The sequence below is a fragment of the Tachyglossus aculeatus genome, chromosome 14 (genome assembly GCF_015852505.1).
Source record: "Tachyglossus aculeatus isolate mTacAcu1 chromosome 14, mTacAcu1.pri, whole genome shotgun sequence".
Classification (NCBI taxonomy): Eukaryota; Metazoa; Chordata; class Mammalia; order Monotremata; family Tachyglossidae; genus Tachyglossus; species Tachyglossus aculeatus.
The window spans coordinates 1,030,114-1,057,997 of NC_052079.1; the positions used below are offsets into that span (position 1 = coordinate 1,030,114).

Genomic DNA, 27,884 nt, shown 5'->3' on the forward strand with positions numbered 1-27,884 from the left:
TGCTTAGTACAGTGCTCTGCAAACAGTAAGTGCTCAATAAATATGACTGACTGACTGATGCCCCTCCAGGAGGAGGAATGGAGTCACTCATGCTTCCAACTTATCCCCGAGTAGCGCGTTAGGAACCGCTCGCCCCAGATCCTTCAAACCCCTGTCAGACCTAGTGGGAGCCCTGGCCCCGGGGCTCTGTCATCACGATCCGACCCTGCGACCCTTGCACATAAAGAAAGGGAACCCCCAGTTTCCTGAAGGGCTGCCAGTCCCGTTAAGCCGCTCGTAAGAGCGGTTGGCTTCTTGTCTGGCCCACTCACCGGCTTCCTGCTAGCTCTCCTTTCACTCACAGAGTCTTTACAGCTTTGGCAGCTGGCCTCCTCCCTGAGGAAACTGGAGACTGCAGCTAGTTATCAATCAATCAATCAATCGTATTTATTGAGCGCATAATATGTGCAGAACACTGTACTAAGCGCTTGGGAAGTACAAATTGGCAACATATAGAGACAGTCCCTACCCAACAGTGGGCTCACAGTCTAAAAGGGGGAGACAGAGAACAGAATCAAACATACCAACAAAATAAAATAAATAGGATAGAAATGTACAAGTAAAATAAATAAATAAATAAATAAATAGAGTAATAAATATGTACAACCATATATACATATATACAGGTGCTGTGGGGAAGGGAAGGAGGTAAGATGGGGGGATGGAGAGGGGGACGAGGGGGAGAGGAAGGAAGGGGCTCAGTCTGGGAAGGCCTCCTGGAGGAGGTGAGCTCTCAGCAGGGCCTTGAAGGGAGGAAGAGAGCTAGCTTGGCGGAGGGGCAGAGGGAGGGCATTCCAGGCCCGGGGGATGACGTGGGCCGGGGGTCGACGGCGGGACAGGCGAGAACGAGGTACAGTGAGGAGATTAGCGGCGGAGGAGCGGAGGGTGCGGGCTGGGCAGTAGAAGGAGAGAAGGGAGGTGAGGTAGTTGCAGAGAACTGGGACTATTTCAAGTGCTCACTAACTAGGCCCCAAACAGAGCAGCGGATGTAATAAAGATACGTACCGCGAGCATAGCGAGTGTCCTGCCTTGTACTAAGTGCTTGGGAAACTATGACTAGGAGCAGCGTGGCTCAGTGGAAAGAGCCCGGGCTTTGGGGTCAGAGGTCATGGGTTCGAATCCCGACTCCACCACGTCTGCTGTGTGACCTTGGGCAAGTCACTTAACTTCTCTGAGCCTCAGTTACCTCATCTGTAAAATGGGGATTAAGACTGTGAGCCCCACGTGGGACAACTTAGTCACCTTGTAACCCTCCCAGCGCTTAGAACAGTGCTCTGCACACAGTAAGCACTTAACAAGTGCCATTATTATTATTATGACAGAAGCACAACGCCCGAAAGGAGCTTCCACTCTAACAGGGGACACAAATATATCTTCTCTCCTCACCACTGGTTCTTGTGCTTTTGGGGAACTTCCTAATCACTTAGAACAGGGGCCCGATAAATACCGTTCCTGCTCCTACTCCAGCTAGACAAAAAGTTCTCCCAGAGTGTACGGGAGGTACATTTTCTTTAATGGTATTTGTTCAGCGCTTACTATGTGTCAAGCACTGATCTAGCTGCTGGGGGGGGATGCAAGTTTCTAAGGTTGGACACAGTCGCTGTCCCACACGGGGCTCACAGTTTAAGGGGTTACAGAGAATGGGTATTATTTAAATGGCATTTTGCAGATGAGGAAGCTAAGGCACAGAGAAGTGGAGTGGCTTGCCCAAGGTCACAGAGCAGGCTACTGGCAGAGCCGGGATTAGAACCCAGGTCCTCCGACTCTCAGTTCTGTGCTCCTTCCACCAGGCCGTTCCATTTTGTGGGCTGAAAACATACATTCTGGCAGATCTGACTGTACTTTGATCTGCAATCAATAACTACTGTGATAAATACTTAAAGTATCATAAGCCACAGTGCTATTAATTGATGACAAGGCACTTCATCTTTCCTACTTTAAAATATGAATCAGTTGTTGAAAACCAGGGACAGATAATATTTTCCAAGATATTAATATAGCTTTGGGACTGAAATCAGACACAGATAAACAACAGTTGACGATACTGCTGCCACAAATACATGCTTCACTTAACTTGCCAGTCCGGTAGTTAATAGCGCACCCTTAGGTTTCAAAAATAAATTAAATTTCCTTCAGTAGGTACAAACGGCAGAATCCATTCTGGGATTTTAAAATCTTAAAATAAAGCCCAGTACAAAGGTTCTGCTTCACTGAAGAAGAATGACTATTTTGGAGGGCAGTAAAAGATCAGAAACACTTTTGTATCCTTTGAAAGTAGTACAGTCGTCTCTCTTTGCCTCCCCCTAACTGAAAGCTCACTGTGGGCAGAGAACATGTCTACCAACTTTGTTGTATTGTGCTCTCCCAAGGAGCGCTTAGTCCAGTGCTCTGTACACAACGAGCGCTCAATAAATACGATTCATTGATCGATGGAGGACCCTGATGTATCTGCATTCGGGAAGACAAACACTCCAGTGTGTGGGCCTGGTGCGCTGTTGTGAGCAATTGTACAACCTCTTCCTCCAACACCACACCAGGCTCTATATCCAAATGGGTGCACGTTGTTGGAAAACCCTCCCTAATTCTCCAGCAACGTCCTAGCCACAGTGGGATGGGAAACCCAAGTTCTGGGAAAACCGATTGCTCAGCGATCCCTCATTACTGGTTATAAGAAAAATCCCGAACAGACCACTCTGGAATACGCTTCGCGTGAGCTGCAATACATCAGTTTGGCTATTGTACTCTCCCAGACGCTTATTACAGAGCTCTGCACACCGTAAGCACTAAAAAAATACGACTGAGCGTCGAATTTGAATCACAGACATTGAATTTGGGATGTGAAGTGCCGGGCAAAGGGGTTGGGGTTTGACAAACAGTAATAATAATTATGGTATTTGTTAAGTGCTTAGTAAGTGCCAGGCACTGTACTAAGGGCTGGGGTGGATACAAGCCAATTGGTTAAACTCAGTCCCCGTCCCACGTGGGGCTCACAGTCTCAATCCCCCTTTTACAGATGAGGGAAATTCATTCATTCATTCAATCGTATTTATTGAGCGCTTACTGTGTGCAGAGCACTGTACTAAGCGCTTGGGAAGTACAAATTGGCAACATATAGAGACAGTTCCTACCCAACAGTGGGCTCACAGTCTAGAAGGGGGAGACAGACAACAAAACATGCAGACAGGTGTCAAAATCGTCAGAACAAACAGAAGCCCAGAGAAGTGAAGTGACTTGCTCAAGGTCACACATCAGTCAAGTAGTGGAGCCAGGTTTAGAACCCAGGTCCTTCTGACTCCCAGAGCTGTGACCTCCCCACTAGGAAAAGCATCTGATCCACAGCCCCCAGGCGGATCTAGGTGTCCAGGCCACTGAACGGTTCGTTTCCAATGATAACTCTGGGCCAGGAAGGGATTCCATTTCAAGATTTCTAATTTACATTAGATCTGGATTACTCACTCCAGCTGCTACCGGGCAATCCTGGACCGGAATCCAGTCACCACCCACATACCACAGACACCCAGATTTTTCCCAGTTCACTGAAGAGCTACTCGGAGCAAAATGCTGCTCTGGTGTCCATCCTGGATTTGGAGGCAAAGATCTTCCCCATCCCACGTTTCCACAGGCAGGTGGGCGGCGCCAAGTCTGGAGCCATAAAATCGCCATCCAGATGGACACCATCCTTCTAATCAACGGCTAGTAAAGCCCCAGGGACAGGTACCGCAGTGCTCTGCACATAGTAAGCGCTTAAACAGAGAAGCAGTGTGGCTCAGTGGAAAGAGCCCGGGCTTTGGAGTCAGAGGTCATGGGTTCAAACCCCGGCTTCACCAACTGTCAACTGTGTGACTTTGGGCAAGTCACTTCACTTCTCTGGGCCTCAGTTATCTCATCTGTAAAATGGAGATTAAGACTCTGAGCCCCCTGAGGGACAACTGATCACCTTGTTAACTCCCCAGCGCTTAGAACAGTGCTTTGCACGCAGTAAGTGCTTAATAAATGCCATCATTATTATTATTATTAAACGCCATTATAATTATTATTATTAAATTAGTCTTCATCGCATGCCTACTTACCAAAGCAAGGTACCACTCCGACCTCTCTGGAGTACACGTGACACTGACAACTTTGCCTAGTAATTCATCATTGAGACGCTTCTTATCTTCATCCTCGTCTTCACTACTTTCTTCCTCCTTCTCATCCTCTGTGCTGAAGAATGAAAGCAATGGGACATCCTTTTATACAAACACCTCAACGAATCCACTCAATGCAAGAATCTGCCAACTGGCTTTCAGGGCTCACCAGTCACACCGGGGTGACGTTGTCAGGGGATTCGAATCGGGAACCTTATGTTCATTTTTTAGTTATATGCTATAAATTACTTATTCACATTAATATTTGTCTCCCCCTCTACACTGTAAGCTCATCACGGGCGGGGAACGTGTCTGCTAATTCTGTTGTATTGCGCTCTCCCACGTGCTTAATACAGTGCTCTGCACGTAGTGAGCACCAGTAAATACCACTGATTGACTGATTAAAATATTCACAGATACACTACCACTAAGAATATTCATTACAAAGTTGATTTGGGGGCCCAATTACTATTATCATTTTTAATGGTATTATTCATTCATTCATTCAATTGTATTTATTGAGCGCTTCCTGTGTACTAAGCACTTGGGAAGTACAAGTTGGCAACATATAGAGACGGTCCCTACCCGACAACGGGCTCACAGTCTAGAAGGGGGAGACAGACAACACAACAAAACGTGGACAGGTGTCAAGTCGTCAGAACAAAAAGCAAAATGCACATCATTAACAAAATAAATAGAATAGTAAATATGTCCAAGTAAAATAAATGGAGTAATAAAATCTGTACAAACATATATGCAGGTGCTGAAGGGATGGGGAGGAGGAGAGGAAAAAGGAGGCTCAGTCTGCTTACTCTGTGGCAGGTACTGTACTAAGCACTGGGGTAGATTCGAGCTAGTTGCCCACAGTCCATGTCCCAGGTGAATCTTTTAGACTGTGAGCCCACTGTTGTCTCTATATGTTGCCAACTTGTACTTCCCAAGCGCTTAGTACAGTGCTCTGCACACAGTAAGCGCTCAATAAATACGACTGATTGATTAATTGATTGAATCCCCACTTCGCAGATGAGGTAACTGAAGCACAGACAAGTGATTTGTCCAAGGTCACACAGCCGACAAGTGGCAGAGCTGGGATTAGAACCTAGATCCACTTGCTCCCAGGCCCGGACTTTATCCACTAGATCACGCTACTTCTCCTACTGGATCATTGGCATGGAAAAGAAGGAATGGGGTCACCTAAGTCATCACCCCTAGATTAACGCAGTCAAGACCAGGGCTGGTTGCCAGTAAGATGCTCCAACAGAAGGGAGGTTGATCCATGCCCTGGGCAACCAACTTCTGCACCACCTTACCAGCCGGCGTAGTACGGTGCCCTCCCCTTAGGCTGCATCCAACCGAACACTGCTCTTCTCATCTTCAAAGTTAGATTAAAATTGCACCTCCTCCAGGAAGCCTTCCCTGACTAACCTCATCTCTCCACTCCATCTCCCCCAGCTACTGAATTGCCTATCCTATTTATTGAGTGCTTCCTGTGTGCAAAGCGCTACACTTCGCGCTTACGTCCTTGCGTCTGTACTACCAAGAACTTTGAGACTTACTCCGCCCCACCCCAGCAGCACACATGTATATATTCTACTAGTTTTTATTACTTACTATACTATACAGTACTAGTATTTAGAGAAGCAGCGTGGCTCAGTGGCCAGAGCCCGGGCTTGGGAGTCGGAGGTCGTGGGTTCTAATCCTGGCTCTGCCACTTGTCTGCTGTGTGACTTTGGGCAAGTCACTTCACTGGGCCTCAGGTCCCCCATCTGCAAAATGGGGATGAAGACTCGGAGCCCCACATGGGACACCCTGATCACCTTGTATCTCCCCACCGGCAGCGCTTAGAACAGTGCTGTGCACATAGTAAGCGCTTAACAAATACCATCATCCTCATATCCTTACACTTTGTTGCTTTACCAATCTGTAATTGTTTTATTTTATGTGTCTCCCCGCAAAAACTGAAAGCTCCTTGAAGGCAAGATAGTCTATTGCATTGTATTCTCCTGAGCACTTAGGACAGTGTAAGCTTATTGTGGGCAGGGAACGTTTCTGCCAACTCTGCTCTATTGTACTCTCCCAAGTGCTTAGTACAGTGCTCTGCACACAGTAAGAGCTCAAGAAATTCCACTGACTGCTCTAAGCACAGTAAGTGCTCAAGAAATTCCACTGTCAGACTCCCAAGCTGATGAGTGGGAAAGGAAGAAAAACAAAAACCCATGGATGTGCGCGTGCACACACGCACGCACAAAATTACCAAGCCCCAAGGTGTTAGGCCACACAGCTGATCCTCCCACAGGCTGAGCCCCCTTTTTCCTCTCCTCCTCCCCACCCCTCCGCCCTACCTCCTTCCCCTCCCTACAGCACCTGTATATATGTTTGTACGGATTTATTACTCTATTTCACTTGGACATATTTACTATTCTATTTTGTTAATGCTGTGCACCTAGCTTTACTTCTATTTATTCTGATGCTTGTCACCTGTCCACAAGTTTTGTTTTGTTGTCTGTCTCCCCCTTCTAGACCGTGAGCCCGTTGTTGGGTAGGGACCGTCTCTATATGCTGCCAACTTGTACTTCCCAAGTGCTTAGTCCAGTGCTCTGCACACAGTAAGCGCTCAATAAATACGACTGAATGAATGCACCAACTGTGATTTCTAAAAGGGGGGTGTCTGTCAGAAATTGCTTCTTCCTGAAGGAGTAACACCCTGACATAGCGGGTCGGTCCCCCCTAATACCGCTCTGAGACACTCACATGGGAAGAGAGGATCTCCTTCCCCGGTTGGACTTCTTTCCGATGACAGGAGTTCCAAAGTGCTCGGGATTGGTGAGTGGAAGCTGGTCGAGTGTCTGGGAAGGAAAACACAATCCCGCTGAAATTGTGTGCCCTGGGCAGGTTGGCAGCTCTCTCGGGGTCGGGGTGGGCCGATGACCTCTTCTCTTACCTCACTCTCGGCAAAATGTCGCTCCCCTTTCAGGCACAGTGAGGTTCGGCGCAGTGTCCTCTCGTCGCCGTCATCGAACACTGCAATGATTGAAAGCGAAGCAAGGGGATTTTTCCTCTAGAAAATCAATTAACTGCAGACCTTTAACTCGGTATTTTGCAGAGTGGACGGACCATTATTTTGAGGAAAGATTTCGCCTGGTCCGAAGGGAAAGCTAGTTCTGAGTTCATTAATTTTACATATGAGGAAACTGTCGCAAAGGGGAAAGTCTGTCTCCCCTTGTAGACTGCAAGCTCCTTGTGGGATGGGATCGCGTCTTCCAACTCTGTTCGGTTGTATTTTCCCAAGAACGTAGAACAGTGCTCTGCACACCGTAAGTGCTCAATAGATACTGTTAAAAAATAAAAGCAATACTCCGATTGGCCGGACTACTTCCTTCCCTCCTTTCCTTCCAAGACTTCTACCTTTTTCATGAAACACGGTTCGACAAGCAAATGATGAATGAACCACAACCAATAATTCATTCATTCATTCATTCAATCGTATTTATTGAGCGCTTACTGTGTGCAGAGCACTGGACTAAACGCTTGGGAAGTACAAGCTGGCAACATCTAGAGACGGCCCCTACCCAACAGCGGGCTCACAGTCTAGGAGAGGGAGACAGACAACAAAATAAAACATATTAACAAAATAAAATAAATAGAATATGTACAAACATATATACATGTGCTGTGAGAGGGGAAGGAGGTAAGGCGGGGGGGATTGGGAGTGGGAGGAGGAGGAAGAGAGTTAGGAGGGGGCTCAGATTGTGCTATCTGTTAAGGGCTTACTACGTGCCACGCACTGGGGTAGACACAAGATAATCAGGTCGAACACAGTCCCTGTCCCATTTGGGGCTCACAGTCTTAATCCTCATTTTACAGATGAGGTAACTGAGGCCCAGAGAAGTGAAGGCATTTGCCCAAGGTCACCCGGCAGACAAGTGGCAGAATCCGGATTAGAACCCAGGTCCTTCTGAATCCCAGGCCGTGCTGTTTCCCAATACCGTGGAAGAGGTGGAGGAGGGGAGCGGCGAGAGAGTGAGCTCCCAAACAGATCCAGGTTTAGCTGCTGAAAGATTACCTCAGAGAGGGGAATACTGCCAAGATGGCCTAGATTGGGACAGCGGGCCCTTAAAGCCCTAATTGTAATGAAACTCTGCGCACATGCAGTTTTTTTTTTTCAACTATTCTAAAATGATTGATTTACGGGACATAAGGAGCCTGAGGAGCTTTGAAAGAAAGCCAGTTTACTCTAATGGGATGCTCAGCATTGTACAACTGCACAGGAGAAAAGATGGCAAATTTTATAAAAAGAGATAAAAACCAATCTCATTATTTAATTGAATGGATGGGGGGGGTAATTTGAATAAATCTTCCAGTCATAAAGCGGCTATCAAGAGCACCTTAAATCCTATAAAGCAGCTATTGATGGGTCAGCCATATTGAGCCCTTACTGGAGGCAGAGGACTGTATTAAGTACTTGGGAGAGCATAAAATGGTTTGTGAGCCTGCTTGTACTTCCCAAGCGCTTAGTACAGTGCTCTGCACACAGTAAGCGCTCAATAAATACGATTGATGATGATGATGATGATTCTCGCTCTCCAAGAGCTTACGGTCTAGAGGGGGAAACGGACACAAACTAATTTATAGAAAGAAGGGAAAAATGGATCTGCAGGTGAACAAGGATTGAAATAGCGGCGCCTAATTCAACCAATGGTATTTATTGAGCGCTATGTGCAGAGCACTGTACTAAGCGATTGGGAAAGTACAATACCACGGAACTAGAAGGACCATTCCCTGACCAGAACGAGCTTATGCGCAACCAGCAACAAGCCTTCTACATTCCCCAGTGAAAAGATCATCCCTCGCTGCCCCATCGCGTCTGCTCTCCACGCGACCGGTCACCATTTTTGTGTCTCATCCTCGGACGAGTTCCAATTTTCAAGTCGGGGGGTGACTCCAGCCTACCCCCGCCCGATAGTGACCATGCTTTGTGTTGAACTGGGGGCACCGCGATCAATTCTGGGGTCATTAGCCAAGAAAGCAACCCACAGATGGGAGAACGAGAATGGCCACCTGCGTGAAAAATGCAAAAAACTTTCTACGGAGATAAAAGTCCTGCGGGATAATTTGGGACCATTCCTTCCCACACATTTCCCTTTCCATCTCCATGTCACATCGTCGCGAGTTGGGAAATTCTATTCTGCTATTTCTATCCTTGTTCACCTGCAGATCCATTTTTCCCTTCTTTCTATAAATTAGTTTGTGTCCGTTTCCCCCCTAGACCTCTTGGAGAGCAGGAATCATCATCAATCGTATTTACTGAGCGCTTACTGTGTGCAGAGCACTGTACTAAGCGCTTGGGAAACATTGGGGGCTCGTTAATAATAATTAATAATTATGGTGTTTGTTGAGCGCTTACTATGCGCTAAGAGCTGGGTAGATGCAAGTTAATCAGGTTGGGCATAATCCCTGTCCCACTATGGGTTCACACTTTTAATCCCCATTTTTACATATGAGGTAACTGAAGCATATAGAAGTTCATTGACTTGCCCAAGGTCTCACAGCAGACAAGTGGTGGAGGCAGGATTAGAACCCACAGCCTTCTGGTTCTCAGACTCGTGCTCCATCTGCTACACCACGCTGCTTTTCACACGTTCTACCCTCACAGCTGTGTTAGGAGGCAGGCGCTGACGGAACGTGAAATCAACATCACCAGTTTGAGCCTTAAAAAAATATACCGCGGCATCAGGCGCATCTTTGATGAATGGAGGAGAGATTTGGGCTCGACGGTAGAAAGACGGTCAGGGCCACGGCACGCTGGGCCAGGCTACCGAGGAAATATACAGGTTGCCTGTGCTTGGAGATCACTGAGGAAAGATTAAGACCCACACGGGCTGTGGGGGTTCACTCACTCCCCTGCCTGGAGGATGGAGAGTGGTCCAGATGCTACCTCAAGATCTCTTCTAGCATCTCTGATCTCTCCCTTGCTAGGCTGTAAGTTCCTTTTGGGCAGGGGGCGGGGTTGGCGACTGCTGTATTAGATGCCCAATATACTCACCCACTCAACCTTGCCACTCACAGCCGCTGCAGCATTTCCTTCATCATCATCAATCGTATTTATTGAGCGCTTACTATGTGCAGAGCACTGGACTAAGCGCTTGGGAAGTACAAATTGGCAACATCTAGAGACAGTCCCTACCCAACAGTGGGCTCACAGTCTAAAAGGGGGAGACAGAGAACAAAACCAAACATACTAACAAAATGAAATGAATAGAATAGATATGTACAAATAAAATAAATAGAGTAATAAATATGTACAAACATATATACATATATACAGGTATATACATATATACAGGTATATATTTCCTTCGCTATATACCTAAATAGCGTTTTGTCTTGCCTCCCTAGAGCGCGAGGAGTTTCCACATACATGACATATTCTATCTCCCGAGCCTCATGACACCCTGGAGAGGCAGGCGTTTCCAACCTCTCTACATCTATTTGTAAAAGGAGGATAAGCAAATCGCCTCATGTCACCCCGCCTGTCACTGACAGGATCGAGCCTGGAACTTCAAGCTCCGGCTTCACGGGCCGACCGTTTTTGGGTTTTTTTTAAAACCGGACCACGCCGACTCTAAAAACGTTCTCCCACTCTTTTTGTTTCCAACCAAGAGCACGCTGCCTTTATAAAACGATAGTTCAGACGCTTGCATCGCATCCCCGTTAAGAAAGAAAATCCTAATCTAGAAGCCTGAGGCAGCTTTAGAGACCGAGAGAGTGCCAGGCTCCAAGGGAGGCCTGAGGTTAGGCATAATATAATATATAATATGATATATATATAATAATAATAATAATAATAATGGCATTTGTTAAGTGCTTACTATAATAATAATAATAATAATAATGGCATTTATTGAGTGCTTACTATGTGCAGAGCCCAGTTCTAAGCGCTGGGGGGGATACAAGGTGATCAAGTTGTCCCACATGGGGCTCAGTCTGAATCCCCCTTTTACAGATGAGGTAACTGAGGCTCAGAGAAGTGAAGTGACTTGCCCAAGGTCACACGGCAGACACGTGGCAGAGCCGGGATTCGGCATGATGGGACTTTTGTTTCTAAGCCTTGGGAAATGGGTACCTCTGGGGAAAGAGGAGGTTGAAAGGAAATCAATTAGCACTGCTTTGACTGGTATTTACTAGTTCAAGGTTCACAGATTATTTAAAAAATGGTATTTGTTAAGAGCTTACTATGTGCCAGGCACTGTACTGTGCGCTGGGGTAGATACCAACTAAACAGCTTGGACACGGTCCCCATCTCACATCGGGCTCACAATCTTAACCCCATTTTACAGATCAAGTAACAGGCACAGAGAAGTTAATAGTGACGGTATTTGTTAAGCGCTTACTATGTGCCAAGCGCTGTTCTAAGCGCTGGGGGTGGATACAAGGTAATCAGGTTGTCCCACGTGGGGCTCACAGTCTTCATCCCCATTTTACAGATGAGGTCACTGAGGCACAGAGAAGTGACTTGCCCAAAGTCACCCAGCTGACAAGTGGCGGAGCCGGGATTAGAGCTCACGCCCTCCGACTCCCAAGCCCGGGCTCTTTCCACTGAGCCACGCTGCTTCAAGTTAAGTGACTTGTCCAAGGTCACAAAGCCAACAAGTGGCGGAGGTGGGATTAGAAACCCAGGTGGTGCCTCTCAAGCCCAGGCTCTATCCACTAGGCTAAGATGCTTCTCCAGATCTCATTTACTACTGATTAGTGGATGGAAAGACGGATATTAGGAATGGTGAATGGGGAGGAATTTATTTTGCATCCCAATGTTAGCCTGCACCGCTTCCCCTGACCGGACCCATCTCCAACTTCTTCCTGTAACTTCCCAGTAAGCCCCTTCCTTCCTCTCCCCCTCGTCCCCCTCTCCATCCCTCCCACCTTACCTCCTTCCCTTCCCCACAGCACCTGTATATATGTATATATGTTTGTACGTATTTATTACTCTATTTATTTATTTTACTTGTACATATCTATTCTATTTATTTTATTTTGTTAGTATGGTTTTGTTCTCTGTCTCCCCCTTTTAGACTGTGAGCCCACTGTTGGGTAGGGACTGTCTCTAGATGTTGCCAATTTGTACTTCCCAAGCGCTTAGTACAGTGCTCTGCACATAGTAAGCACTCAATAAATACGATTGATGATGATGATGAGGAGGAGGAGTAATGGTTTCGGGCCAATCCATAGATCCTGCCCTCACTACGGTCTCATTCTTGCCAAATAAAATCCAAATCTGACGCCTTTGAAGAGTCTTTCCTCTTTGGTCTCAGCTTCTGAACTACTGTTCTTCTCTGGTTTCCAATCTGACCAATTCTTTCCTTCAATCACTAGTATTTATTGAGCGCTTACAGAGCACTGAACTGAGCGCTTGGGAGAGAACAGTATACATGTTCCCTGCCCACAAGAAGCTTACCGTCTAGAGGGAGGAGCCTGTCTGCTGTGGGACCTTGGGAAAGTCACTTTATTTCTCTGGGCCTCAGTTACCTCATCTGTAAGATGGGGATTAGGACTGTGGGCCCCACGTGGGACAGGGGCTGTGTCCAACTTAATTAACCGGTATCTACCCCAGCCCTTAGAACAGTTCCTGTTACATAATAAGCACTCTACAGATGTCGCTGAAACCAAACAAGAAAAAGAAACCTGGAAGTGAGTTCCTGATGAAACTCCAAATCCCCCGCCCCGAGTCCCTGAATCATCATCATCATCATCAACTGTATTTATTGAGTGCTTACTATGTGCAGAGCACTGTACTAAGCGCTTGGGAAGTACAAATTGGCAACATATAGAGACAGTCCCTACCCAACAGTGGGCTCACAGTCTAAAAGGGGGAGACAGAGAACAAAACCAAATATACTAACAAAATAAAATAAAAAGAAGAATAGAAAGCAAAGATTAAAAAGAATAAAAAGAATAAAAAGAAGAATAAAAAGAATAAAAAGAATAAAAAGAAAAGAATCACTTCCACAGGTGCTCTTTTTTTTATAATGGCATTTGTTAAGCGCTTACTACATGCAAAGCACTGTTCTAAGCGCTGAGGGGGATACAATGTGATCAAGTTGTCCCACTTAGGGCTCACAGTCTTAATCCCCATTTTTACAGATGAGGTAACTGAGGCTCAGAGAAGTGAAGTGACTTGCCCAAGGTCACACAGCAGACTTGTGGTGGAGCCGGGATTCGAACCCACGACCTCTGACTCCAAAGCTCGGGCTGTTTCCACTGAGTTAGGCGCTTCTAGGCACACTCACGCCTGTTCTCTAAAAGAACATCTCAGAAGGCCCGCTGATAACAAGGAACCCCTTTTTCAGAATCGGTGAACCGCTATACAATGATCAATGGCCGGAAGAAAGCTCGAGTTCGGTTCCAGCCCGCTTCGGGGGGGAAGAACCCGCCCGCCCAAGCGAGAACGCTCAACGTCACAGACGCGGAGTTGAATGCCAATATGGAATTCTGTTCCTGGTGGCCCGCTGCCTGAGAATGCGAGGCCAGCCGAGGAGGAGGAGGAAAACTGCATCGAAAAGACAAGCCTGACCTTTGGGAGACAGGCGAGACAGGTGTTACCAACGGGAGTCAAGACTCCAGCTGAAGATCTTGACCACAATCCACTATTTTTATGCATCTACCACCAATAACCGACCCTTAGTATTGGGAATTGCAGCGTGACCTAGTTGAAAGTGGAAAGTGCAGAGAAGCAGCGTGGCTCGGTGGAAAGAGCCCGGGCTTTGGAGTCAGAGGTCGTGGGTTCGAATCCAGGCTCCACCCCAAGTCTGCTGTGTGACCTTGGGCAAGTCACTTCACTTCTCTGAGCCTCAGTTACCTCATCTGTAAAAATGGGGATTAAGACTGTGAGCCCCATGTGGGACAACTTGATCACCTTGTATCCCCCAGCGCTTAGAACAGTGCTTTGCACATAGTAAGCGCTTAATAAATGCCGTCATTATTAAAGAGCCCGGGCCTGGGCTCACCCCGGCTCCGCCACTTGCCTGCTGTGTGACCTTGGGCGAGTCACTTCACGTCTCTGGGCCTCAGTTCCCTCACCTGCAAAACGGCGACTCAATACCAGTCCTCCTTCCTACTCCAACCGTGGGCCTTGGCGCTTTGTACAGTGCTTGGCAGAGAGCAGGCGCTTAAACTCCACAATTATGATTATTTACTGGGTGGTGAGCACTGGGGAGATGTCAACGGGGTTAGTAAACGAGATCCCTGCCCTCGAGGAGCTTCGCCTAGAAGCCCGTACCGTTCCTAGCACATCACGGGGCCCCGTCCGACTTCTAAAACAGCTCTGCCAATGCCACGATGTCTAATGCATCGCGATGCAGTGCGGGATCACAAGACACCAACGAAGCAGTTGGACTATCCCGTCTCCGCCACTTGTCAGCTGTGTGACTTTGGGCAAGTCACTTCCCTTCTCTGGGCCTCAGTTCCCTCATCTGTAAAATGGGGATGAAGACCGTGAGCCCCACGTGGGACAACCTGATTACCTTGTATCTCCCCCAGCACTTAGAACGGTGCTTGGCAATTGGTAAGCGCTTAACAAATACCAACATTATTATTATTATCCTGACGATGTTCGGTCCATCACGGCTTCACGGAGAGGGACGTGAAAGGAGGACAAACGACAACAGGTCACCGAAACTACCGCTCGAGAAAGCTGAAATGGGGGAAACGCTCACTGGGGGAGGCCACAGATTGGCTTTAAAAATACAAAAAGGAAAATTTCTTGAACTTGATCATCACTGGTAGTTTTTGAGCACTGACTGTGGGCAGAGCACTGTACTAAGCACTTGGGGGTACAATATAACAATAAACAGACACAACTAGTTTACGGTCTAGAGGAGACAGATATTAACATAAACTTGACCTGTAAACTTGTTGTGAGCAGGGAATGTGTCTGTTTATTGTTAAAGTGTACTCTCCCAAGAGCTTAATACAGTGCTTTGCACCCAGTAAGCGCTCAATAAATACGACTGAACGAACTGAATTTGAGGGCAGGGTGTGTGCTAACTTTATAGTATCCCCAAGCGCTTAGCACAGTGCTCTGCACAAATTAGGTGCTCGGAAAACGTTATTGATTTGAGTAACTTTTTCTTTAGATTATGAGACTCCTGTCAGAGTGGGAGTTAAAGTAATAATAATAATAACAATGGCATTTATTAAGCGCTTACTATGTGCAAAGCACTGTTTTAAGTGCTGGGAAGGTTACAAGGTGATCAGGTTGTCCCACGGGGGGCTCACAGTCTTAATCCCCATTTTACAGATGAGGTAACTGAGGCCCAGAGAAGTGAAGTGACTTGCCCAAAGTCCCATAGCTGACAACTGGCAGATCCAGGATTTGAACCCATGACCTCTGACTCCAAAACCCGGGCTCTTTCCACTGAGCCACACTGCTTCTCCAAGTAAATTCTGTGCACTCCCAAGAACCTAGCACAGTGCTCTGCCCACGGGAGGTGCTCAGTAAATATGACTGACTGAACTAAGTAGCGTCTCTTTAGATTACTGGGATGGGAAACTCATGGGAAATTGGGATGGGATGGGAAAAAGGGTTGGGGAGGGACACTGGAGTCCTGTCTTTTCATCTCACATAATAATAATAATAATAATGGCATTTGTTAAGCGCTTACTAGGTGCAAAGCACTGTTCTAAGCGCTGGGAGGGATACAAGGTGATAAGGTTGTCCCACGTGGGGCTCACAGTCTTAATCCCCATTTTACGGATGAGGTAACTAAGGCACAGAGAAGTTAAGTGACTTGCCCAAAGTCACACAGCTGACTAGTGGTGGAGCCGGGATTTGAACCCATGACCTCTGACTCCCAAGCCCGTGCTCTTTCCACTGAGCCACGCTGCTTCTCTCTACTCCAGAGCTTAGTTCAGTGCTCGGCACGTGGAAGCAGCGTGGCCTGATGGAAAGACCACAGGCCTGGGAGCCTGAGGAACTGGGTTCTAAATCCTGACTCTGTCAACTGCTTGTGAGGTGACCTTGGGCAGGTCACTTAATTTAATTTAATTTAATGATGGCATTTATTCAGCGTTTACTATGTGCAAAGCACTGTTCTAAGCGCTGGAGAGATTACAAGATGATCAGGTTGTCCCACAGGGGGCTCACAGTCTTCATCCCCATTTTATAGATGAGGTAACTGAGGCCCAGAGAAGTTAAGTGACTTGCCCAAAGTCACACAGCTAATTGGCAGAGCCAGGATTTGAACCCATGACCTCTGACTCCAAAGCCCGTGCTCTTTCCCACTGAGCCACGCTGCTTCTCTGGGTCTCCATTTCCTCAACTGTAAAATGGGGATTAAATCCTACTCCCTTCCTTTTTAATCTGGGAGTCCCACATGGGACAGGGATTGTGTCCAACCTGATTACCTGGTACACACCTGAGCGCTTAGGGCAGTGCTTGATGCATAATAAGTGCTTAATACCATAATAAGGAAGCAACTAATGACTATCAGGACTATTACTATTATTATTAATGTGAGTCAGCAGGACCAACACAAATTCTGGGAGCCGAAACAGCTTTCAAAACTCCTCCCGGCCAGATGGAGTGTAAGGGACAGGCTGGCATCATCACCTAGCAAGCTCAAGGCCGCGCCTGAGACGAACGCAGAGGGGCCCACTCTTGCCCACAGTCACATGCCGGGTGCGACGCGGTGCCCTGGTGTGTGCCTTGGCCTGCCCGGGGCGACCAGACCTGACTTCCACGTGCACGTGTGGGCGGACGTGCTTTCGGGCAAACTCATACGTGTACGACGCCCGGCTTGGGTCTCTGTTGATCCGAGGCACGCCAAAGGCGTGAGACGGTCTGCCCGTGCTCTCTGCCCTGCCACCCCCCAACCCTTCCTTAGTCCTTCTCTCAGCAACACGAGGTAACCGAGGGTAACGTACGAATGACCAGAGATTTTTTTTTGTAACGGTATTTGTTAAGCGCTGTACGAAGTGCTAGGGTGGACACCGTTCCCGTCCCACACGGGGCTCACGGTCTCAATCCCCATTTGACAGATGAAGGAGATGAACATATACATGCTGAACATATGAACATATATATGTTGAACAGATGAACATATATATACGTGTATATATGTTTGTACATACATATTTATTACTCTATTTATTTTATTTGTACATATCTATTCTATTTATTTTATTTTGTTAGTATGTTTGGTTTTGTTCTCTGTCTCCCCCTTTTAGACTGTGAGCCCACTGTTGGGTAGGGACTGTCTCTAGATGTTGCCAATTTGTACTTCCCAAGCACTTAGTACAGTGCTCTGCACATAGTAAGCGCTCAATAAATACGATTGATGATGATGATGAATGACCAGAGATTTTTTCATGTAATGGTATTTGTTAAGCGCTGTACGAAGTGCTAGGGTGGACACCGTTCCCGTCCCACACGGGGCTCACGGTCTCAATCCCCATTTGACAGATGAAGGAGATGAACATATATATGTTGAACATATGAACATATATATGTTGAACAGATGAACATATATATATGTATATATGTTTGTACATACACATTTATTACTCTATTTATTTATTTTACTTGTACATATCTATTCTATTTATTTTATTTTGTTAGTATGTTTGGTTTTGTTCTCTGTCTCCCCCTTTTAGACTGTGAGCCTGCTGTTGGGTAGGGACCGTCTCTATATGTTGCCAATTTGTACTTCCCAAGCGCTTAGTACAGTGCTCTGCACATAGTAAGCGCTCAATAAATACGATTGATGATGATGATGATGATGATGATGAAGGAGAAGCAGCGTGGCTCAGTGGAAAGAGCCCGGGCTTTGGAGTCAGAGGTCACGGGTTCAAATCCCAGCCCCACCAATTGTCAGCTGTGTGACTTTGGGCAAGTCACTTCACTTCTCTGGGCCTCAGTTACCTCATCTGTAAATGGGGATTAAGACTATGAGCCCCATGTGGGACGACCTGATCAGCTTGTAACCTCCCCAGTGCTTAGAACAGGGCTTTGCACATAGTAAGCGCTTAATAAATGCCATCGTTATTATTATTATTATGAAGGGACTGAGGCCCAGAGAAGTGAAGCGACTTGCCCAGGGTCACACAGCCGACGGGTGTCGGAGCCGGGATTGGAACCCAGGTCCTTCAGACTCGTTGGCAAGTGTGATGAGTTGTCTGCCAAGACGGTGCATAGGTCATTTGCTGAAGTGGGGAAGGGTCGAGGACAGTCGGGGAGTGTTTAAACGTGGAGTTTGAGAAGGACCACGGCATGACAAATCGAGGCCACTCTGCTACCACCTCCCCTCCACCTGCTCAACGTGCTTGTAGAGAGGCTGCTTCCCGGCCCTCTCTTCTAAAACCAACCTTATCACTGTGCCTCCATCTCATCTATCGCGCCACTGACCCCTCGCCCACGTCCTGCCTCTGGCCTGGAATGCCCTCCCTCCTCATCTCCGACAGACCTTTACTCTCCCCCAAACCTCGTTAATAATAATAATGATGGCATTTATTAAGCGCTTACTATGTGCAAAGCACTGTTCTAAGCGCCGAGGAGGTTACAGGGTGATCAGGTTGTCCCACGGGGGGCTCACAGTCTCAATCCCCATTTTACAGATGAGGTAACTGAGGCCCAGAGAAGTTAAGTGACTTGCCCAAAGTCACACAGCTGACAGTTGGCGGAGCTGGGGTTTGAACCCATGACCTCTGACTCCAAAGCCCGGGCTCTTCTCCACTGAGCCACGCTGCTTCTCTAAAATAACCCCGACTCTGGTGGGATTCGAACCCACAACCTTTGAATGCCTTCAACACACTAGAAGTCCAATGCGCTATCCACTGCGCATTGTTGAAAGCCCACCCCCTCCAAGAGGCCTTCCCTGACTAAGCCCTCCTTTCCTCCTCTCCCACTCCCTTCTGTGTCACCTTGACTCGCTCCCTTTACTCATCTCACTCCCCTTCCCCGCCCCAAAGCACTTCCGTACGTATTTCGAATTTCTTTATTTGCATTAATGCCTGTCTCCCCCTCTAGACCATAAGCTCGTTGTGAGCAGGGACTGTGTCTCCCCCAAGCATTTAGCACAGCACTCTGAACACAGTAAGCGCTCAATAAATATAATTGACTGACTGCCTGCTTCCAAAAGACCTTTTTGTGTTTGAAACGACTGAGGGGCCGGGACTTGGGCATGCAGCAGGGTGGCACTTCCGACCAGCGACGACTTGGCACGGCGGGCCCATGGGTGCCAGATCCACGCTGGTTGAGGCACAAATTAAGCACCCAAGGGCCGGTTCCCCAAACTGTTTACACGATTGACAAAACCTCAAACCTCCGTGCTTCTAGGGGTCCGGGGCCATCCTTCTAGGGGGCGGACACCACTCCCCCAATAGTTTGCCTTGTAAAGCATCATTATCCTGCTTCAATACACTGGGACGCTGAAATAAGAGGGCCGAGGTCATTTACCCAGAGGCTCATATTCAGTGGAGGGCAGAACTGATACGAGGGCTCCAACGCTCTTGCTGCTAGATTGCCTTGCTCGGATCCACCATCTAAAAGACACCTGAAAACCCTCCCATCTTTGGGGGTTAGGGAGGTGAGGGGCAAGGGATGATGCTGTTTTTAATCTGCCCAAAGAATGTGAATTACTGCCCCAAGTTTTCAGGAAAATGGATTGTTTCCTATATAAGCACAGTGATTTATTTGCCCAAATGTAGCATGTCCTACAGTTGCTTTTTTTTAAGGTATTTGTTGAGCACTATGTGCCAGGCACTGGGGTACACACAAGCTTATCGGATCGGACACCATCCCTGTCTTCCAAAATAACTGAAAACAAAGAGCGTCGTAGTCTAAAGCAGGAATGCAGACTATTGATCTCGATAATATACAAATGATCTTTCTTACACATAAAAGAATTAAAAGAGTAATCTGCTAAAAGGCTGCTACTGAAAGTATAAGCAACTTATACAGATGGGAGATTCGGTTAGGAAGTGAAAACTAAAATTTATTTGGAAACAACTGATTTGAAGGCCTCACCAGATCCACTCCTCCAGGAGTGGAAAAACCACCGGTTGACAAGTACTGGCCCAGATTTCACATCCTCTTTCAAAGGCTGCTCTGCATCTTATCTTCTTGCCCTCCCTCTGTGCCTTAAGAATTCGGTGTTTCCTTTCTCACTTCCACCAGCTGCCTTTGGAAGGTGAAGAAAACTTTTCTGATTAGCATTTGGCTGAAATCTCTCTGCTGTCACTGATAAGCAAAGATAATTTTGGCCAGGCCACTTGGGAAGAGGATGGAGTCTAGCCTAGAGAAGCAGGGTGGCTTAGTGGATAGAACAAGGCCATGGGAGTCGGAAGGGCCTGGGTTCTAATCCCTGCTCTGCCGCACGTCTGCTGCAGGACCTTTGGCAAGGCACTTCAACTCCTCTGGGCCTCAGTTACCTCATCTGTAAAATTCATTCATTCAGTCGAATTTATTGAGCGCTTACAGTGTGCTAGGCGCTTGGGAAGTCCAAGCTGGCAACATATAGAGACGGTCCCTACCCAACAACGGGCTCACAGTCGACAGAGAAGCAGCGTGGCTCAGTGGAAGAGAGTGCGGGCTTTGGAGCCAGAGGTCATGGGTTCAAATCCCTGCTCCGCCAGTTGTCAGCTGTGTGCCTTTGGGCAAGTCACTTCACTTCTCTGTGCCTCAGTTACCTCATCTGTGAAATGGGGATGAAGACTGTGAGCCCCACGTGGGACAACCCGATCACCTTGTAACCTCCCCAGCACTTAGAACAGTGCTTTGCACATAGTAAGCGCTTAATAAACGCCATCATTATTATTACAAGGGGGAGACAGACAATGTAAAATGGGGATTAAGAGTGTGAGCCCCACGTGGGACAGGGACTGTGTCCAACCTGATTAACGTGTCTCTACCCGTTAGAACAATAATTGTAAGCACTTAAATACAATTATTATTATTATTGTTATTGTTAAACACTGGTCCTGAGCTCCCGCTCTTCTGACTCCCAGCCCTACACAAAACTAAACAAAACACCTCCCTTCCTCTTTTGTGCAAGAACGCTCTCTCTGTGGGAAAAGAAGTTCCCCAGTTTGCAACTGCCTTTGTGTCAAGTCAACTTGCTCTTCTTTGGCCCTCACTGCTTCCTCTCTCGGATCTGACCCAGATCTTGCCCAAGATCACCCAGAGGGGCAGAGGGGAAAGCTGCCTGAGAGACGAGTGACATCCACGCTGCATCAACAAGGAGAAACAATGTGGTCCAGTGGCTAGAGCCTGGGCCTGGGAGTGAGAAGGACCTGGGTTCTAATCCCAGCTCCGTCACTTACTTGTCTGCTGGGTGACCTTGGGCAAGTCGCTTCACTTTTCTGGACCTCAGTTACCTCATCTGGAAAATAGGGATTGAGACTATGAGCCCCCTGTGGGAGAGGGGCTATGTCCAACCTGATGATCTCATATCTACCCCAGCCTTTAAAACAGTGCCTGGCACATAGAAAGTACTTAACAAATACCATTATTATTATTAACAAACACATCCACGCACCACACATGAGGTCCTACACCGAACACTGGCAAGAAATATTTTTGCTGGACTGGAAACTGAGTCAATATTCACTCAACCCTGCAGATTTTCTCTTAAGATACCGTTTGAGGTGGCTCAATTTGAGGGCTTTTCAGTCAGTTAGTTTGGTCCCGTTTTGGATTACAAAATGAGATTTGAAGATCATATCACCTATTTAGAAACCATTCAGTCAGTGGTATTTATTGAGCTCCTACTGACCTAAGCACTTGGAACAGTAGCAAAGAATGAGTAGGCATGACCATTGCTCTTTAGACAGTCTCTAATGTAAATTCACACAAAAGAGGCATTGTACGCTCCCACACACTTAATACACTCAAGAAGCAAGACTGATTCACTGCAAAGGAACCCTGCTTAGTTAAGCTATATAGGAAACCACTTGGGACCTCAGAAAAAAGGTAAGGAGAGTCCCACGAAACGGAAATTTCAGTGTCATCACCTGCAGCTGTGACAGAAGTTGATTTCGTAACTGAAGACGTGTCAAGCCCAGTCACTTCTGCGATAGGAAGTTCAGAGGAGAGAGACTTGGGACGGACAAAGGAGTTCAAAAGAAAAGTCAAGAAGTGGACTGATGGCCTGGCCTCAGAAAATAGGCGTTTCTGTTGCCAAAGGAAGCAATAATGCTTTAGGCCCCAGAGAGATGCCTGGGTGCTGAGAGCCGAATAAGAGGAACGGATGTCCCAGCCCAAATTCAACTCCAAAGGAGCAGACTTACTCCTCAAGAGCGAAGACAACAAGACTTACATAGAAAAAGTCTCTCTCTGACTTCCTCCCTATAAAGGTCGAGTGCCACTCTATAGGTAGTGTTTTGTAATTTGCCAGAAACAGCATTTGGGCTGAGGATACCTCTGGGGTGTGACCTTGGGCAAGTCGCTTCACTTCTCTGGGCCTCTGGAAAATGGGGATTGAGACCGTGAACCCCCTGTGGGACATGGACTGTGTCCAGCTCGATTTGCTTGTATCCACTCGAGCACTTAAATACCTCAGTTATCATTAATTATTATTATTATTAGTCCTCTGAATTTAACAAATGTTGGCTAAGTTCACCAAAGATGCCACTGCCAGGTGTTCTCAGCACGCGGTTACGTGCACTGTCTCTGGCTTTTAATGACCTTGCTTTTTTGGTGTCTCTGATTCATCTGCCAGCCTGGATCTTGGCCCCTGCTCGCAACTGCATTTCTTGTTCCCGCTTAACATCGGTCAGCAAATCATTGGGGCCCCAACAGTGAGAACTGAGGTAGACTACACTAACCCAGTCATTATTAAATGCAAAAAAAAGGGAAACAAAAATCAATGAAAACATTTAAAACAGAAGTCACAAGTTTCCAAGATAGCCTTTGCTAGACAGATGGGATTCGGAGAACTAGAAAGAGAGAGACGCTGTTATGAATGGAGATGGATTCTCCATTCCAGACTCTGCTGGCATGGTGGATAGAGCACAGGCCTGGGAATCAGGTCGTGAATTCTAATCCTGACTCCGCCGCTTGTGCGCTGTGTGGCCTTGGGCAAACCACTTCACTTCTCTGTGCCTCAGTTGCCTCATCTGTAAAATGGGGATTGAAGCAACCCAATTTGCTTGTATCCACCCCAGCGCTTAGTACAGTGACTGGCACAGAGTAACCACTTTACAAATACCACAATCCTTATTATTCCTGATTCGTGGAGGCTTTCGGAAAAGCCCCAGTGAAGCCTACTTGTTGCCTGGTGCCCAGGTTCTCAGATATGCCTTCCGGGAGCGGCTGATATTTTATCTTTTCAACCCTACTCTCCTATAGATTAGCAGCACTTTATAGGATCCTTTAGACGTCTTATGTCCGACCAATACAAAAAGCTGAGGGATGCAAAGATACACGATGGACAGAACCGAATCCCTTCACCCTCCTGAAGGAAAAAAGGGATCAGAAAGATTTCTCTCACAGTCCGTATCAATGTTTCCACACTCAAGAAGACAGAGCGCGGTGTTTGGCAGAATCCTCTGGTAAATGTTACAACAATCTGAGCTTCAAGCTGGGGAGAAGTACCATTCTGGGTCGTCTCCTGGTAGATTTTTTTTTTTTTGCCAGGCACTAACTTTTGTTCACCTACTATTTCATTTACAAACCCGATCTGAGGAACTGCCCAGGACCAGCGAGTCAATTGTATTTATTTAATGCTTGCTGTGTGCAAAGCACTTGGAAGAGTACAATACAACAATCAGTGGACACATTCTCCCCACCCACCACAAGCTTACAGTCTAGAGGGACCAGGACCAGGATCGAGAGAGCAGTTGATTTAAGCTCAAAAATGAAACTTCTGAAGGCTGCCTAGGGTAGACTGGTGCGCCAAGCTTATCGCTGCAAGAGAACTATTTTTAAATACCATTAGATGCGAGTAGTACGGAGAAGATTCGGCCAAGAAAGCTGTGAAACATCACTCTAATCACGTCGCAGAAGGTCAGACGAAGTACACATCTACACCCTCCCCGCCCTCGCTGAACCATCTTTGGTTACCTCTCACGCGGAGACCACTGTCTTCTTGAAACTCGCAAAACCACAGAAATTAAAACCGGAGCCTCTGCTTAATTCCTATCACTTCACCTCAGGCTTGTACTCAATTTATCAAATAGATAGTAGACAGACCCCACTGAAAAAAGTCATCCTTCTCCCCACCAGGAAACCGCAGAGCTAGATACAATTATAAGCCCGTGCTAAAATGCTCCACTAAAAATTAAACAAGGATGGAGACTTCTAGCCTAGGCCAGCCTGACTACCATGGGCCGGTTTTCATGGGTGAATTCTGTGTGACCACCTTAGAAATGCTGTCTACTGATGTTCCAAAAGATCCTTGGCTATTTTTTCGGCGAAAAGTGGACTCCCAATGAACCAGGATGACCCTGAGACTCTTCCAGCCATTACTATGAGAAGAGAAAACTGGTGCTATGGAATGATAAACTAGGCCAGGGAAGTTATGCAGAAGCACAAATTCCCGCATGACGATGCAAACTAGGAAGCGCAGATCCCAACCGGATGTCTAGACCTGGGTTGAGATCCACAAGCTGCCCACTCTCGCTAGCCAAATTTGGCTGGCCAAGGTTGCACTGACCTCTCCATCGTCCTCGTGCAAAACTGGCACCTTCATCGCTAGGACATCAGGCTGCGGAAAAGGCCAAGGGCCCCAACAACAACTCATCATTAAAACCATTTCTGTCCCATGGCCACTTCGAGCAGCAACAATTTTCTCCCGGACCAACAAGCGGACCCAAGAAATCACTCCCCAAAAGCGCCTCCACGCAAAACTTTGGCCAAGCCTCCGCCAAAAGGGTCTTCTTCCCATTTCTGCAGGGAAGATGGCCAAGGAGGCCTACTTACCCACAGTGTACCAACTGGCATCTGTCAACTTGCTGATCACAGCTTCCTGAAAGGACCCATCGGAGGCCTTAGTTTCAACAATGGCTCCAACCTGAAGCAAACAAAAAGGAGGAGCTATTGATTTGCAAATTAAATTTCACCATAAACAGGCAATAAAATAGGACCCTTTTCTTCATGAAAGAAAATGGTCTTAAGGGCCACAGAAAGGAAAACTTCATGAAGGTGAGCCCAGTGGCCTGTCAGAATAGCAATGTGTGTGTGTTTTGCTGTAGACCTTTAACCTTAGACACTCTACTGCCTGAAGGGAGGAAAGAGATCTTTGAAAACCCCCGGAAGCACCTTCCAGCCCAATATGACTCAGTCTTGGTTTATTAGTTGGAAATGTCCCATCCTGATCATGACCTCTTTTACGTTAGCCCATGCGAGGGAGTGGGAAACGAAAAGTTTTTAATCCCTGCTTTGTTATGATTAAGCACGAATGTGGAGAATTCATTCACATTTAGGACAGAGCATCGATGCTAAGATTTTTCTCCAAAAGTTCAACGACACATGCTGGGTGGTCAATAGATTGGACTGCATTTGTCTATAGAGAAACATGCACTCCCGTGGGGCTACACAGATCTATATTATAGATACGGGCTTATGAAACCAGCATTTCTCAGCAGTTTCGCACTGCGTTTGGAATGGCGGTGAGAGTGAAAATAAAGAAGGTGGTGACAGGGTATCCTCAGTAAAATACCTGTTTTGCTACTCAACAACGCCTTGAGTTTCTAAGGGCAGTCAGGGGGTCCTCAATGAACCCCCGACGGCTGCTCCGAGCACTCAAGATTGACCCTCTTGTTTAAAATTCCACTGAGCAACCTCAAATCCTCGAGGACGGAGCCAGCGTGCAGCATATGTTAACGTTTCGTTCTTTTTAACTTACTTCCCCAACTCTCAAGCTTCGTCAGAAACATAGAAGCATTCCCGGAGTATGGTCTGATTTTTGTCTCGGCTTAACACTGCCCTGAAAAATTAGCTGTTTCAAAACCATAGTTGCAGATATAAACGTACACAAAGTACCGCATCGACTTAAAATTTGGCATTTTACACATATCCACACACACACTTTCAAAAGCACGCTCATACGTACTCTTAAAGGTCCTTTCACTTGGTCATCTTGCACTAACTGGGTTGAGTTGTCCTGCTTCAGAATCACCTGAAAAACATTTGTCCCCCCCCAGTTACTACTTGACTGACAGCGGCACAGCCGTAACAGAGACGTCACCGATGTTTGGTTTTGGCGAGACTTAAAAGACAGCTCTCGGAACCAGTAACAGGATGGCAACGGTTTGGTTTGCGCTTCACCGGGTCAGTGACAGAGTACAGGAAGCCGAGGGCAAAACTACCAAATGAGAAGCCCAGTGTTTTGCAGAGCCTCGAAGCTGGTCTCCTGTGGAGGAAACCTAGACCTCAGGTGCCACTTTGATATCATCAGCATCATCAATCGTATTTATTGAGCGCTTACTGTGTGCAGAGCACTGTACTAAGCGCTTGGGAAGTACAAGTTGGCAACATATGCCTGCTAGATAGACCGTTGTGTACCTCAGAGTGTTCGGTGTTGCACAGTTCTCACCTAAGTCTGGCTCTTGCCCCCTTGGAACGCCCTCCCTCCTCGTCTCTGACAGAAGATTACTCTCCCCACCTTCAGAGCCTTACTGAAGGCCCATCTCCTCCAAGAGGCCTTCCCTGACTTAGCCGTCCTTTCGTCTTTTTCCATTGCCTTCGGCGCCTCCTTGACTTACCCCCTTTTTTCATTTCCCCTCCCAGCGCCACGGCACTTATGTATACTTCTGTCATTTATTTATATTAATGTCTGCTTCCTCCTCTAGACTGGAAGCTTGTTGTGGGCAGGGAATGTGTCTGCTATATTGTACTGTACTCTCCCCGGCGCTTAGTCCAGTGCTCTGCACACAGTAAGCACTCAATAATTATGACTGACTGGCTACAAACAAGCAAAAACTGAAAAGCCAAGCCAAGCAGGATGGGAAATTGAGAGATTATTCAATTCTGACCCTCCAAAACTCCACTTTGAAGGCCCATCCAGAGCCACTTTTTCAACCCTGTAGTTTACCAAATGTTATCTGCCCTAGTCGCTGTCCAAAGGAAAATTCGGCAGATAAAATTCACACAGGGCGCTCTCTTCTGAAATAGGGATTTCTGAAGTCAAGGGAACCTCACACCCTCCCCTGCTCCTCTTGCTCTTTATTACTGAAATTACTGCCTTTGATTTAGAGTTTTACTATTTCCACCACTCTCTTTGTGAGGTATCAAACTGCTTATTGGGCAAACGATGATCATTTTCAAAAGCAGTAGTAGGAGCAGTACATTTTGGAAAATAACGGCCTGGGGTTTTAAAACGAAAAAAAAAAAATCTGCATCCCAACAGATGAGACCGGAGACCCACGTAAGGATACAGAACAAAAGGTACTTCAGGTTTTTCCACGGAAATCGCCCCTATTTTTCACTTTTCACCACGGTCCGCTGGTTTTTCAAACGGCCTTTCGGGTCGGTCCTCCCTAGAGTAACCTAATGGAGCTATCTCGTCCGCTCCGGGGAACCGCTCCTGACCCGGACAGGTCGGGAAACTCTACCTTGACTTTCACCAGCCTCTTCACCGTCTTGATCTTGGCCTCGCAGAAAGCCCCCCGGTATTTGGCACTGACGTCCGTCCCCACAGTCAGGTAAGCAGGTTCTTCCGCTGCCTGAAAGAGCCAAGGCACAGCTGAAAAACGTTATCTACTCGTACAGACCAATCACATTTACCA

The 27,884-nt window shown here is 47.1% G+C and overlaps 1 protein-coding gene across 1 annotated transcript in view; it reads right to left on the minus strand.

Moving 5' to 3' along the window:
* The window catches only part of ARID4A (AT-rich interaction domain 4A), a 58,724-nt gene that overhangs the window by 26,711 nt on the left and 4,129 nt on the right, over window positions 1–27,884 (minus strand). The window contains exons 3-8 of the mRNA XM_038756164.1: window positions 27,711–27,821; window positions 26,210–26,275; window positions 25,078–25,168; window positions 7,108–7,187; window positions 6,918–7,012; window positions 4,110–4,242 (exon numbers count right to left, since the gene is read on the minus strand). Of these exons, the coding sequence (XP_038612092.1) occupies window positions 4,110–4,242; window positions 6,918–7,012; window positions 7,108–7,187; window positions 25,078–25,168; window positions 26,210–26,275; window positions 27,711–27,821 (576 nt within the window). The remainder of the gene's footprint in view (window positions 1–4,109; window positions 4,243–6,917; window positions 7,013–7,107; window positions 7,188–25,077; window positions 25,169–26,209; window positions 26,276–27,710; window positions 27,822–27,884) is intronic.